This window comes from Nicotiana tabacum, chromosome 9, assembly GCF_000715075.1.
Source record: "Nicotiana tabacum cultivar K326 chromosome 9, ASM71507v2, whole genome shotgun sequence".
NCBI classification, from domain to species: domain Eukaryota; kingdom Viridiplantae; phylum Streptophyta; class Magnoliopsida; order Solanales; family Solanaceae; genus Nicotiana; species Nicotiana tabacum.
The window spans coordinates 18775036-18788183 of NC_134088.1; the positions used below are offsets into that span (position 1 = coordinate 18775036).

At 42.1% G+C, this 13148-nt stretch overlaps 2 protein-coding genes across 2 annotated transcripts; both read left to right on the forward strand.

The window, feature by feature from the left end:
• The first annotated feature begins 8519 nt into the window (after positions 1 to 8519).
• On the forward strand, positions 8520 to 9287 carry LOC142163802 (uncharacterized). Its single transcript, XM_075220945.1, has one exon. The coding sequence runs from the start codon at positions 8520 to 8522 to the stop codon at positions 9285 to 9287; it is 768 nt and encodes a 255-aa protein (XP_075077046.1).
• Positions 9288 to 11895: 2608 nt separating this feature from the next.
• Positions 11896 to 12291, forward strand: LOC142163803 (secreted RxLR effector protein 161-like). The gene has a single exon (XM_075220947.1). It carries the CDS (start codon positions 11896 to 11898, stop codon positions 12289 to 12291), a length of 396 nt encoding a protein of 131 aa, XP_075077048.1.
• The last annotated feature ends 857 nt before the right edge of the window (positions 12292 to 13148 follow it).

Sequence of the window (13148 nt, forward strand, 5' to 3'; positions counted from 1 at the left end):
CATTCTCTCACAGATGGTGAGGACTCGTGGTACCGGTCAGGAGGGCCAGCTACCAGTACCACCAGCCAGGTCCGTGAGAGGCCGAGGTCATGGTAGAGACCGTGGTAGGGGCAGAGGTGCAGCCCGTACATCAATTGGGGCAGTACCTACAGATCCACCGGTTGTCCCAGATCAGGACCAAGTTCCAGTTATTAATGCACCAGCTCAGGCACCACCTGTGCCTATTATGGTTCCAGGCCTTTAGGAGGCCCTAGCTCAGATTCTGACAGCGTGTACTGGCCTTGCTCAGGCAGTCTCTATTTCGACGGCCGCAACCACTCTTCAGGCCAGGGGAGGCACTCAAACTCCTGTCGCTCGCACACCCGAGCAGGTTATTCAGGGACTTCAGACACCAGAGCTACCACCAGCCCAGTCGGTTGTTGTTGCTCAGGATTATGTGGTTCCTGCCATGCCTGAGGATGATCAGCGTAGGTTGGAAAGGTTTGGGAGACTTCAGCCACCACCTTTCAGTGGCACAGAGAGATAGGATGCTCAGGACTTTTTAGACAAGTGTCAGAGGATACTCCGCACTGCTGGTATTTTGGAGACTTGTGGGGTCTCATTCACTACTTTTCAGTTTTCTGGGGCTGCACTCAGATGGTGGGAGACTTACGAGAGGCGTAGGCTAGTTGGCGCAACACCCCTTACTTTGCAGCAGTTCTCCGTGATCTTTTTGGAGAAGTTCGTGCCTCGATCCCACAGAGAGGAGTTGCACAGATAGTTTGAGTGGCTTTGCTAGGGTGATATGTCTGTGACACAGTATGAGATACGGTTCTCCGAGTTTGCCCGTCATGCGATCTGGTTGGTTCCCATGGACAGGGAGAGGATCATGAGGTTTATTGATGGTCTCACTTATCAGCTACAGTTGCTCATGACCAGAGAGAGGGTTTCAGGTCCTACTTTTGATAAGGTTGTCGACATTGCTCGACAGATTGAGATGTTTCGCGGTCAGGACAGGGTTGAGACGGAGGCCAAGAGGCCTTGTGGTCAGGGTGGATTCAGCAGTGCTCTTTTTGGGGGTCAGTTCCAGCACAATAGAGGTCGTTATTTTAGACAGACTCAATCAGCTCGGCCATTTCATCGGGGTGCATCATCTGGCCATGGTTCTCATAGTTCTCATCAGGTCCACTTATTACTTAGTGCCCTTCCAGCTCAGAGTTCGTCCCATGCTCCACCTGTTCAGGGCTCTTCCATGCCAGGTTCTTCTACTAGTTATCTCGGTGCTAGAGGTTCCCTTCAATTTCCGCCGCCAGCACCAAAGAGTTGTTTTGAGTATGGGGAGCTTGGGCATATGTGGAGGTAGTGTCCTCGTCGTCATGGAGGTCTATCTCAGCAGAGGAGTCAGCCTCCGACTATAGCACCAGTTACCTCACCACCGGCCCAGTCAGCTCGGGGTGAAGGTCAGTCAGCTAGGGGTCGCCCTAGAGGGAGAGGCAGATCAGGCGGTGGCCAGGCCCGTTTCTATGCCCTCCCTACCAGACCAGATGCTATTGCTTCAGATGTTGTGATTACAGGTATTGTCTCAGTTTATCATAGAGATGCCTCAGTATTATTTGACCTTGGTTCCACGTATTCAGATGTTTCCTCGTATTTTGCCCATTTTCTGGATATGCCCCGTGAGTCTCTAGTTTATTCTGTTCATGTATCTACTCCTCTGGGCGATACTATTATTGTGGACCGCGTATATCGGTCATGTGTGGTGACTATTGGGGGTCTAGAGACCCAAGTGGACCTTTTACTACTCAGTATGGTCGACTTTGATGTGATATTGGGTATGGATTGGTTATCTCCATGTCATGCTGTTCTAGATTGTCACACTAAGATGGTGACGTTGACTATGCCAGGAATTCCAAGGGTTGAGTGGAGCGGTTCTGTAGATTATGTGCCAAGAAGGGTGATTTCATATTTGAAGGCTCAACGCATGGTTGAGAAGGGTTGCCTATCTTATTTGGCTTTTGTGAGGGAAGTTAGTGCAGAGATTCCTATCATTGATTCTATTCCGGTCGTACGTGATTTTCCGGATGTGTTTCCTGCAGACCTGTCAGGCATGCCGCCTGACAGAGATATTGACTTTGGTATTGATTTGGTGCCGGGCACTCAGCCCATTTCTATTCCACCGTATCATATGGCACCGACGGAGTTGAAGGAATTGAAGGAACAACTTCAAGAACTCCTTGATAAGGGGTTTATTTGGCCTAGTGTGTCACCTTGGGGTGCACCGGTTCTATTTGTGAAGAAGAAGGATGGTTCCATGAGAATGTGTATTGATTACAGGTAGTTGAACAAGGTCACAGTCAAGAACAAGTATCCTTTGCCTCGTATTGATGATTTATTCGACCAGCTTCAGGGAGCGAGGATATTGTCCAAGATTGATTTGAGGTCCGGTTATCACCAGCTGAAGATTCGGGATTCAGATATTCTTAAGACAGCTTTCAGGACCCGATATGGCCATTATGAGTTCCTGGTGATGTCTTTTGGGCTGACCAATGCCCCAGCAGCGTTCATGCATTTGATGAACAGTGTATTCCAGCCCTATTTGGAATTATTCATCATTGTATTCATTGATGACAACCTGGTGTACTCTCGTAGCTAGGAGGAGCACGCTCAACATTTGATGATTGTATTACAGAGATTGAGGGAGGAGAAGCTTTATGCAAAGTTCTCTAAGTGTGAGTTTTGGCTCAGTTCACTAGCATTCTTGGGACACGTAGTGTCCAGCGAGGGTATTCAGGTGGATCCGAAGAAGATCGAGGCGGTGCAGAATTGGCCTAGACCGTCCTCAGCCACGGAGATTAGGAGCTTTCTTAGTTTGGCGGGTTATTACTGTCTCTTTGTGGAGGGATTTTCATCTATTGCATCTCCCTTGACCAAATTAACCCGAAAAGGTACTCCATTCAGGTGGTCGGATGAGTGTGAGGAGAGCTTTCAGAAGCTCAGGACTACTTTGACCACATCTCCAGTGTTAGTTCTGCCATCAGCTTCAGGTTCTTACACCGTGTATTGTGATGCCTCAAGGATAGGCATTGGTTGTGTTTTGATGCAGGAGGGTAGGGTGATTGCCTATGCCTCACACCAGTTGAAGAACCATGAGAAGAACTATCCTGTCCATGATCTTGAGTTAGCAGCCATTATTCACGCCTTGAAGATTTGGCGTCATTATTTGTATGGGGTTCATTGTGAGATCTATACTGATCACCGAAGTCTGCAGTATCTGTTAAAGCAGAAGGATCTTAATTTGCATCAGCGGAGATGGTTGGAGCTTCTTAAGGACTATAGTATCACTATTTTGTACAATCCAGGGAAGGCCAATGTGGTGGTCGATGCTTTGAGTCATCGGGCAGAGAGTTTGGGAAGTTTAGCATATCTTCCAGCAGCAAAGAGACCTTTGGCATTGGATGTTCAGGCCTTAGCGGGCCATCTTGTCAGATTAGATATTTTGGAGCCTAGTCGGGTATTGGCTTGTGTGGTCTCCAGGTCTTCTCTTTATGACCGTATCAGGGAGCGTTAGTATGATGACCCCTACTTGCTCGTTCTTCAGGATAGGGTTCGGAGAGGTGATGCTAGGGATGTGACTATTAGTGATGACGGCGTGCTGAGAATGCAGGGCCGGATATGTGTGCCTAATGTAGATGGGCTTTGAGAGTTGATTCTTGAGGAGGCCCATAGCTCGCGGTATTCCATCCATCCGGGTGCCGCAAAGATGTACCAGGATTTGAGGCAGCACTATTGGTGGAGGCGAATGAAGAAGGATATAGTTGGGTTTGTGGCTCAGTGTCTCAACTGTCAGCAGGTTAAGAATGAGAATCAGAGACCGGGTGGCTTGCTTCAGAGATTGGAGATCCCAGAGTGGAAGTTGGAGCGGATCACCATGAACTTTATAGTTGGGCTCCCACGGACTTCGAGGAAGTTCGATGCTATTTGGGTTATTATGGATCGGCTGACCAAGTCCGCGCACTTCATTCCAGTTGGTACTTTTTACTCTTTAGAGCAGTTGGCTGAGATTTACATCCGAGAGATCGTTCGCCTGCATGGTGTCCCAGTTTCCATCATTTTAGATAGGGGTACTCAGATCGCAGTTTTGGAGGGCCGTGCATCGAGAGTTGGGTACTCAGGTTGAGTTGAGCACAACTTTTCACCCTCAGACGGACGGGCAGTCCGAGCGCACTATTTAGATATTGGAGGAAATATTGCATGCTTGTGTCATTGACTTTGGGGGTTCATGGGACCAGTTCCTGCCACTCGCAGAGTTTGCATATAACAATAGTTATGAGTCGAGCATTCAGATGTCTTCGTACGAGGCTTTATATGGGAGGAGGTGTAGATCTCCGGTTGGATGTTTTGACCCGGGTGAGGCTAGGCTCTTAGGTACAGATTTGGTCCAGGAAACATTAGATAAGGTGAAATTGATTCAGGAGCGGCTTCGCACGGCGCAGTCTAGGCAGAAGAGCTACGCGGATAGGAAGGTCCGTGATGTGTCTTTTATGGTTGGGGAGAAGGTTTTGCTGAAGGTATCACCCATGAAGGGTGTTATGAGGTTTGGGAAGAGGGGCAAGTTGAGCCCCCGGTTCATTGGGCCTTTTGAGGTGCTTCAGAGGATAGGGGAGGTGGCTTATAAGCTTGCCTTGCCACCCAGCTTGTCGAGTGTGCATCCAGTGTTTCATGTTTTTATGCTCCGGAAGTATATTGGAGATCCGTCCCATGTTTTGGATTTCAGCACAGTTCGGTTGGAGGGTGATATGACTTATGATGTGGAGCTGGTGGCTATTTTGGATCGGCAGGTTCGAAGTTTGAGGTCAAAGGATATAGCTTCAGTGAAGGTGCAATGGAGAGGTCAGCCTATGGAGGAGGCCACCTGGGATACTGAGCGGGAGATGTGGAGCAGATATCCACGCCTATTCGAGACTCCAGGTATGTTTCTAAACTCGTTCGAGGACGAACGAATGTTTAAGAGGAGGAGGATGTAACGACCCGGCCGGTTGTTTCGAGAGTTATAGCCCTATTTTCCCCATTTATACTTCTTTTTGTGTTATTCAGCTATATTATGTTATATCGGGTTAGTTGGTTTGGGACCGGAGTGGTTTCAGAGTGAATTGAGACACTTAGTCTCTTAAGTAGAAACTTAAGTTGGAAAAGTCAACTGGATGTTGACCTATGTGTAAACAATCTCGGATTTGAATTCTGATGGTTCTGTTAGCTCCGTTAGGTTATTTTGGACTTAGGAGTGCGTCCGGAATGTGATTTGGAGGTCCGTGGTAGAATTAGGCTTGAATTGGCAAAATTAGAAATTTGGCGATTTTGGTCGGCAGTGGAAAATTTGATAACGGGGTCGGAATGGAATTCCAGAAGTTGGAGTAGGTTTTTAGTGTAATTTGTGATGTGTGTGCAAAATGTTTGGTCATTCAGGCGTGGTTTGGTTGGTTTCGGCATCGGTTGCCGAATTTGGAAATCTAGAAGTTCTTAGGCTTAAATCCGAGGGTAATTTGGTGTTTGGATGTTGTTTTGAGTGATTCGAAGGTTCGACTAAGTTTGTATGTTGATATATGACTTATTGGTATTTTTGCTTGAGGTCCTGAGGGCCTCGGGGTGATTCCGGGTGGTTAACGGATTTGTCGAAGTTGGAATTTGCAGCTGGAGCTGCTGATTCTGCTATTTCCGCACCTGCGGAAGGAAGAGTCGCAGGTGCGAGGCCGCTGGTGCGCGTGGGGAGTGCGCAGGTGCGTAACTTGGGGCGCAGATGCGGAAAAGGGCAATGCTGGGCAGGCTTCGCAGAAGTGGAGGAAACGCGCAGGTTCGCCTTCGCAGGTGCGACGGTTTTGCCGTAGATGCGGAGTCTGGGCGTGTAAGTGAGTTACGCAGGTGCGGCTCCTTGGACCACATGTGCGGTAGCGCGGGTGCGAGAAAATGGCCGCAGGTGCGAGAAGCCTGGGCAGAGGGTACATATTTTACACTTCGCGCATTTTGGTGCATTATTCACCATTTCTATTCGGTTTTTTGAGCTTTTGGGAAAGCTTTGAAGAGGGAATCAAGGGGGTTTCGTTGAGGTAAGTTACTTGAGCCCTAATACTTATATATATGGTGATTTTCCGTTGTTTAATCATTGTAATTAGTGAAAATGAGGGATTAGGGCTTGGAATTTTTGGAGAGTAATGTAAGGATTTGAAGAACCAAACGATGTCGGATTTTGATGAATTTGGTATGGTTAGACTCGTGAGTTAATGAGATTTCTAGTTTTGTAAATTTTATCGGATTTTGAGACGTGGGTCCGGGGGCCGGGTTTGAGCAAATTTCGGATTTTGGTCTAATTTTGTAGCTTTTCTTTTGGAATTCATTCCATTAGCGTATATTGATGGAATTGTACTGATTGTGGATAGATTTGGAGCATTTGGAGGCCGAGTCCAGAGGCAAGAGCATTGCGGGGTAGAGATTTGACCGGTTTGAGGTAAGTAACGATTGTAAATCTAGTCCTGAGGGTACGAAATCCCGGATTTTGTATCATTCTACTATTTTTAGTGACGCACATGCTAGGTGACGGGCGTGTGGGCGTGCACTGTTGGGGATTGTGACTTGATGCGTCCCGTATCAACTGTAAAGTTGCGTACTTTGTTGAAACTATATGCCACTTATATGTTTTAGAAAGAGTTTCTGTAAATTGGGCTGAATGCCATGTTTGGGCCTTGCGCCAGTGCTGTTTGGACCCTTAGAGGATTTTCTTACTATCCTCTCATTATCTTTGATTGAAAAATCTATACTCAGTCATGTTTATACTTGTTTACCGCATAACTCAGTTTTATGACTCTATTTTGATGCATATAAATATTTTGGACCGAATGCCCTGTTTTACTGAAATGCCCGAGGGGCTTGAGAGGTTTATGACTGAGTGAGTTTGATGGCCTGATTTGTGAGGATAAGTGTGGATCGGGGCTGTCCGCATGCAACATACTTTATTATTATAGCACGTGAGTTGTCCGTGCAGCACGTGAGTTGTCCGTGCAGATTATAGCGCTTGGGCTGAAGGAGCCCCTACGGAGTCTGTACACACCCCCAGTGAGCGCAGGTACCTACTGAGTTCGAGTGCCGAGTGCCGAGTGCTGAGTGACTGGGAGACATGAGTGATTGTGAGGTATGCCCGAGTGGCAAGAGTGATTGTGAGGTTTGCCCGAGGGGCTGTTTATGATTTCATCATTTTTGCTCACCTTTGCATTTCTCTCTGTTTGAAAACTGTTGAAATGATTTTTACTGGAACTGGGTTTAAACGAGATGTTTTGATTCAAACCCTGATTTTAAAAGCATGTGGTATTTTACTTAGATTTCCCGATATGAATGTTATATGCTTTATTGCTCGTCACTACTGCTCAGTCTTTATTTATTGTTGTTACTTACTGAGTTGGCGTACTCACGTTACTCCCTGCACCTTGTGTGCAGATTCAGGTGTAGCTGGACACGGTAGCGGTTATTGATTGTTCTGGTTGCAGATTTTTTTGGAGATAGCAAGGTAGTTGTTTGGCGATCGCAGCCCCTGCTCTTCTCCCTCTTATCTTCCTCTAGTTGTATTTAGCTATTTTTCAGGCTGAGTTAGCCTTGATATTGTTAGATAGATTATAGTAGATGCTCATGACTAGTGACACCCCGATGTCGAGCTTTTTCTTCTGCACTTTTATTTTGATTGGAACTCCTTTACGAAGGTTTTTATGTTAAATAACATTGAAATTATCTTTGAAATAAAAATATCGGTTTATTTTGGAAACGAGTCGGTTTACCTAGTTCCACGATTGGCGCCATCACGACAGGAATTAGTTTGGGTCGTGACATAACCACTAAACAATAGTGGTTTGTGAAAATGTGTCTTCTTTTTGCCAAATTTGTTTGGCTTCTGTCTTTAAGTTATAAGAAAGGGGATAGTTAAATGTTTTAAACAGAAATATGTTTAATAGCATTACTGCTGTTTTAAGTTCTTATAATATTTTAGTTATAAGAATTAACCTTTGGGTAATATAGCCTTGTGCTTATATCCCGTGTACCCATTTTGAGAATAATCAACATTCTATTTAAGTTATTGTAAAGGTTAATTACTTTAAATGTCATTCTTTAGTTTTCTTTTATATAAGGTATTTAGGAGTGGCCACAGCATCTTGAGTACTTAATATAAAAGAAATTGAGTTATTTAATCACATAAAATTTAGTGATTAAAAATTATAATGACATCTATTTAGTCCGGTTATCTTATTAAAGTGGTAACCCGGCCCTACAGGGAGGTAATTATTTTGGTGAGATTAATTGGAATGAGATAGTAAATCTTTAAGTTGAAAATTATCTTATGCCTACATGTACGTATTAATTTTTGCGTATTTTGGTTTACTAGTCTAATAAAGTAAAGTAAATTCTCTGCATAGGTTGCAACCTCTGCCCATAGGAGGGTCCAGAATTTACTTAGAATCAGTATTTTACGCGATTCACCTTTGATGGATTGTACTTCATAGCTTATGCGTGCTTATCCTTATTTTGTAGTCTTTACAACTTTTCCTACCGCTATTTTTAATGAGAATGCTCGAATTCCAATACTTTCTGGTGACAATTATGCTGAATGGAAGGAGAAAGTCCTTCTCACTTTAGGGTGCTCGAATTTGGATCTGGCACTCCATGTGGAAGAACCACCTATTCCCACGGAATCAAGTATGCCAGAGGCTAAAGCTAATTATGAGCGGTGGGAGCGATCTAACCGCCTAAGTTTAATGCTCATAAAAGCCCACATAAGCCAAAGCATTAGGGGTTCTATACCTAATAGCGATAAGGTCAAATATTACATGAAGGCAATTGATGAACAATTCGTAAGCTCTGGCAACGCATTGGCCAGCACTCTTATGAAGAGGCTCTCAAGTATGACTTTTGAGAGAAGTCGTACAGTGCGTGAGCACAATATGGAGATGAGAGACATTGCTGCTAAACTCAAGTCCCTTGAGGTTGATATGTCTGAACCATTTCTTGTGCATTTCATTCTCAACTCTCTTCATACAGAATATGATCCGTTTAAGATTTCTTACAACACACATAAGGATAAATGGTCAATCAATGAACTTTTGACCATGTGTGTTCAAGAAGAAGAGAGGTTGAAGCATGAAACACCTAAAAGTGTTAATATGGTGACTCATGGTAAGAGAAATGCAAAGAAGGGAAAAAGTGTTCCCATGAAGAAGAAGAAAAGCACCTTTGACAAAGATGCTTGCCGTTTTTGTAAGAAGAAGGGACACTAGAAGAAGGATTGCCTGAAATACAAGAAATGACTTGAGAAGAAAGGTAATTTTACCTTTGTATGTTATGAATCTAATTTTACTGAAGTTTCTGATAATACATGGTGGATTGATTCTGGTGCTACAATTCACATTGCCAAAATCATGTAGGGCTTTCTAACTCAGAGGAAGTTGATAGGAAGTGAACAATACGTCTATTCTGGCAATAGGACACGTTCACATATGGAAGGCGTGGGGACTTATAAGCTCATTTTGAAGGATAGTTTTCACTTAGATTTAGAAAACACTTTTTATGTTCCAGAATATTTTAGAAATTTAATTTCTCTTTCAAGACTATCGATTAGTGGATATGATTTGAATTTTTATTATCCTTCTGTGAAATTTTTAAAAGATAATAAAGTTATTGATTTTGAAAATTTGATTAAAAATTTATATAAACTTGAGCTAGACCCCCACATTTGAATGCAATATTTTAACTTTGCATGACAAAGAAATTGGCACTAAGCGATGTATTATCAATGAGAACTCATCAAGTCTTTGGCACAAGAGATTGGGACACATCTCTATTGATAGAGTCAAAAGGTTGGTTAATGATGGAATTCTAAAAGCTCTTAATTTTTCTGACTTTGGGACTTGTATGGACTGCATAAAGGGTAAGCAGACCAATAAATCAACTAAATATGCCAAAAGGAGTTCTCAATTGCTTGAGATCATACATACAAACATCTGTGTAACTTTTCCTACCCCTTGCTTGAATGGTGAGAGATATTTTATCGCATTTATTGATGAATATTCAAGATATATGTCTCTCTATTTTCTGTTTAACAAATCAGAAGCCCTTGATGCTTTTAAAGTTTACAAAATAGAAGTAGAGAAACAAACTAGTGCTCAGATCAAAATTGTAAGATCTGATAGGGGTGGAGAATATTATGGTAGGTACACAGATAAGGGACAAGTTAAGGGTCAATTTGCTAAGTTCCTTGAAAGTGAAGGTATAATTGCCCAATATACCATGCCAGGAACATCACAACAAAATGGTGTGGCAGAAAGAAGGAATCAGACATTAATAGACATGGTAAGAAGCATGATTAGCAGATCAAGTTTACCTTTATCCTTATGGAGTGAAGCCTTAAAAACTGCTGTGTATATTTTAAATAGGGTTTCATCCAAGGTTGTCTCCAAGATACCTTTTGAGTTATGGAAAGAGTAGAAACCTAGTTTAAACCTTTTACACGTTTGGAGATGTCCAACTGAAGTGAGAGTTTATAACCCACAACTTAAGAAGTTGAATGAAAGAACAATAAGCAGTTATTTTATAGGCTATGCGGTTATCTCTAAGGGATTTAGATTTTATTGTCCTTCTCATTATCCTAAAATTGTTGAGGCTAGAAATGCTAAATTTTTTGAGGAACATAAAGAAAGTGGGAGTGGTTTGACTCAAAGGGTGGAATTGGAAGAAATAAGGGAACCACCTGTGGTACCTTTATTTATTGGGAACTTGAATGTTGCTCAAAAAAATTCTCATGAATTATTTGAACAACAACAAGTTCAAGAGCCACCATCACTTGAGGAGCCACATGAAGATCAACCCGCTTTACCTGAACCCACTGAAGAAGTGTCTGAACCAGTGGGAGTGAGAAAATCCTCAAGAGTTCGAAAACTAGCAATTTCTAGTGACTATGTTGTATATCTCTAAGAGTCTGATTATGATATTGGACTAAAAGATGATCCATGCTCGTTTTCACAAGACATGAGTGGATAAAACTCCATACTTTGGCATGATGCCATGAAAGAAGAGTTAGAATCTATGGCTAAAAATAAAGTCCGGGATCTCGTCGAATTACCAAATGGATCCTCTACCATAGGTTCTAAGTGTGTCTTTAAAACTAAAAGAGACTCATATGATAACATCGAACAATATAAAGCCAGACTTGTAGCCAAGGGTTTTACTCAAAGGGAAGGCATTGATTACCATGAAACCATCTCTCCGGTATCAAAGAAGGATTCATTGAGAATAATCATGGCATTAGTAGCTCATTTTGATATAGAGTTATATCAAATGGATGTGAAATCAACTTTCCTGAATGGAGATCTTGAAGAGGAGGTATACATGCGTCAGCCTGAAGGATTTTGTGATAAGGACAAAAGTCACCTTGTTTGCAAGTTGAATAAATCCATTTATGGGCTAAAGCATGCTTCCCGCCAATGGTATATTAAATTTCATAATGTTGTTTCTTCATATGGATTTACGGAGAACATTATTGATCAGTGTATATACCTTAAGATAAGTGGGAGAAAATATATTTTTCTAGTCTTATATGTGGATGACATTTTGCTTGCAAGTAGTGATTTGAGATTGTTGCACGAGACTAAACAGTTCCTTATCCAGAATTTTGAGATGAAGGATATGGGTGAAGCCTCTTATGTCATTGGCACAGAGATTCACAGAGACAGATCCCAAAGATTACTTGGACTGTCTCAAAAGGCTTACATTGAAAGAATTCTAGAAAGATTCGGGAGGAAAAATTTTTAGCCTATAGTAGCACCCATAATTAAAGGTGACAAATTCTCTTTGAATCAATGTCCACAAAATGCGTTGGAAAAGGAGCAAATGAAAGACATTCCCTATGCTTCGCTTGTTGGGAGCCTTATGTATGCACAGGTCTGTACTAGAACTTATATTGCTTTCGCTGTAGGATTGCTTGGCAGATATCAAAGTAACCCCGGTCTTGACCATTGGAAAGCTGGTAAAAGGGTTTTGAGATATTTTCAAGGAACCAAGGATTATAAGCTCACATACAAATACTCTGACTCATTGGAGGTGATTGGATATTCAGACTCTGATTTGGGTGGATGCAAAGACACTGGTAAATCTACTTCAGGATATATTTTCCTTCTTGTTGGAGGTGTTGTGTCTTGGAGAAGTGTCAAGCAGACCATTATTGCAACATCCACAATGGAAGCTGAATTTATAGCATGCTATGAAGCTACATCACAGGCGTTATAGTTGAAAAACTTTATTTCCGGCCTTAGGATTGTTGATTCCATTTCAAGGCCATTGAGAATCTTATGTGATAATTCAGTTGCAGCGTTCTTTTCTAAGAATAATAAAAGTGGCAGCTGAAGCACGCACATCGACATAAAGTACTTGATGGTTAGAGACTATGTGAAGAAGCAAGACGTGAGTTTTGAGCATGTTAGTACTACTTTGATGATTGTCGATCCTTTGACTAAAGGTTTGTCGGCTAATATTTTCAAGGATCATGTAACCCATATGGGTCTTAGTAGCTCAATTTATCCTTGCTTTATTCTCTAACAGTTTGTCTAGGCATTATGTTTATTTGATATACATGACAGTGCACACTCTGTTTTTTCATGTATTATTTTGCGATCATTGGATCAATAAAGTTACACTCTGAATGACTTATATTAAGTTCATTCATAAAGTTGTTGACACTTTGTTAGAACATATTGTACATTGTAATACATGGAAGGAATTGTTTGTTTAAGAGCATGACCGCCATGATTCAGGTAATGATATGTTCTAGCTAAAGTGATTGTTGCATAACTTTTAGTTGAGTGATGAAGTCTATGGCCATATTATATGTTTATCTCTCATAAAGGATTATCTGATTTTAATATATGGGCCAAGTGGGAGAATGTCAGAAATTTACTTTCTCTTCTAGAGTCTTCTAATGTGGCCCACATATAAGGTAATAAATTATTGAGAAATTTTTACAAACCACTATTGTTTAGTAGTTATTAGCTAGTTGTAGCTACCATTTACTATATTACTTTCTATAGCTATGTTTTCAGTTTTTTAAGAGTGTATTCAATGTATTCAAGCTACTGTATTTATGAATA

What these genes read in the sequence shown, in the direction of transcription:
- LOC142163803 (XM_075220947.1), top strand. Translation starts at nt 11,896, where the DNA reads ATGAAAGACATTCCCTATGCTTCGCTTGTTGGGAGCCTTATGTATGCA.
- LOC142163802 (XM_075220945.1), top strand. Translation starts at nt 8,520, where the DNA reads ATGCGTGCTTATCCTTATTTTGTAGTCTTTACAACTTTTCCTACCGCT.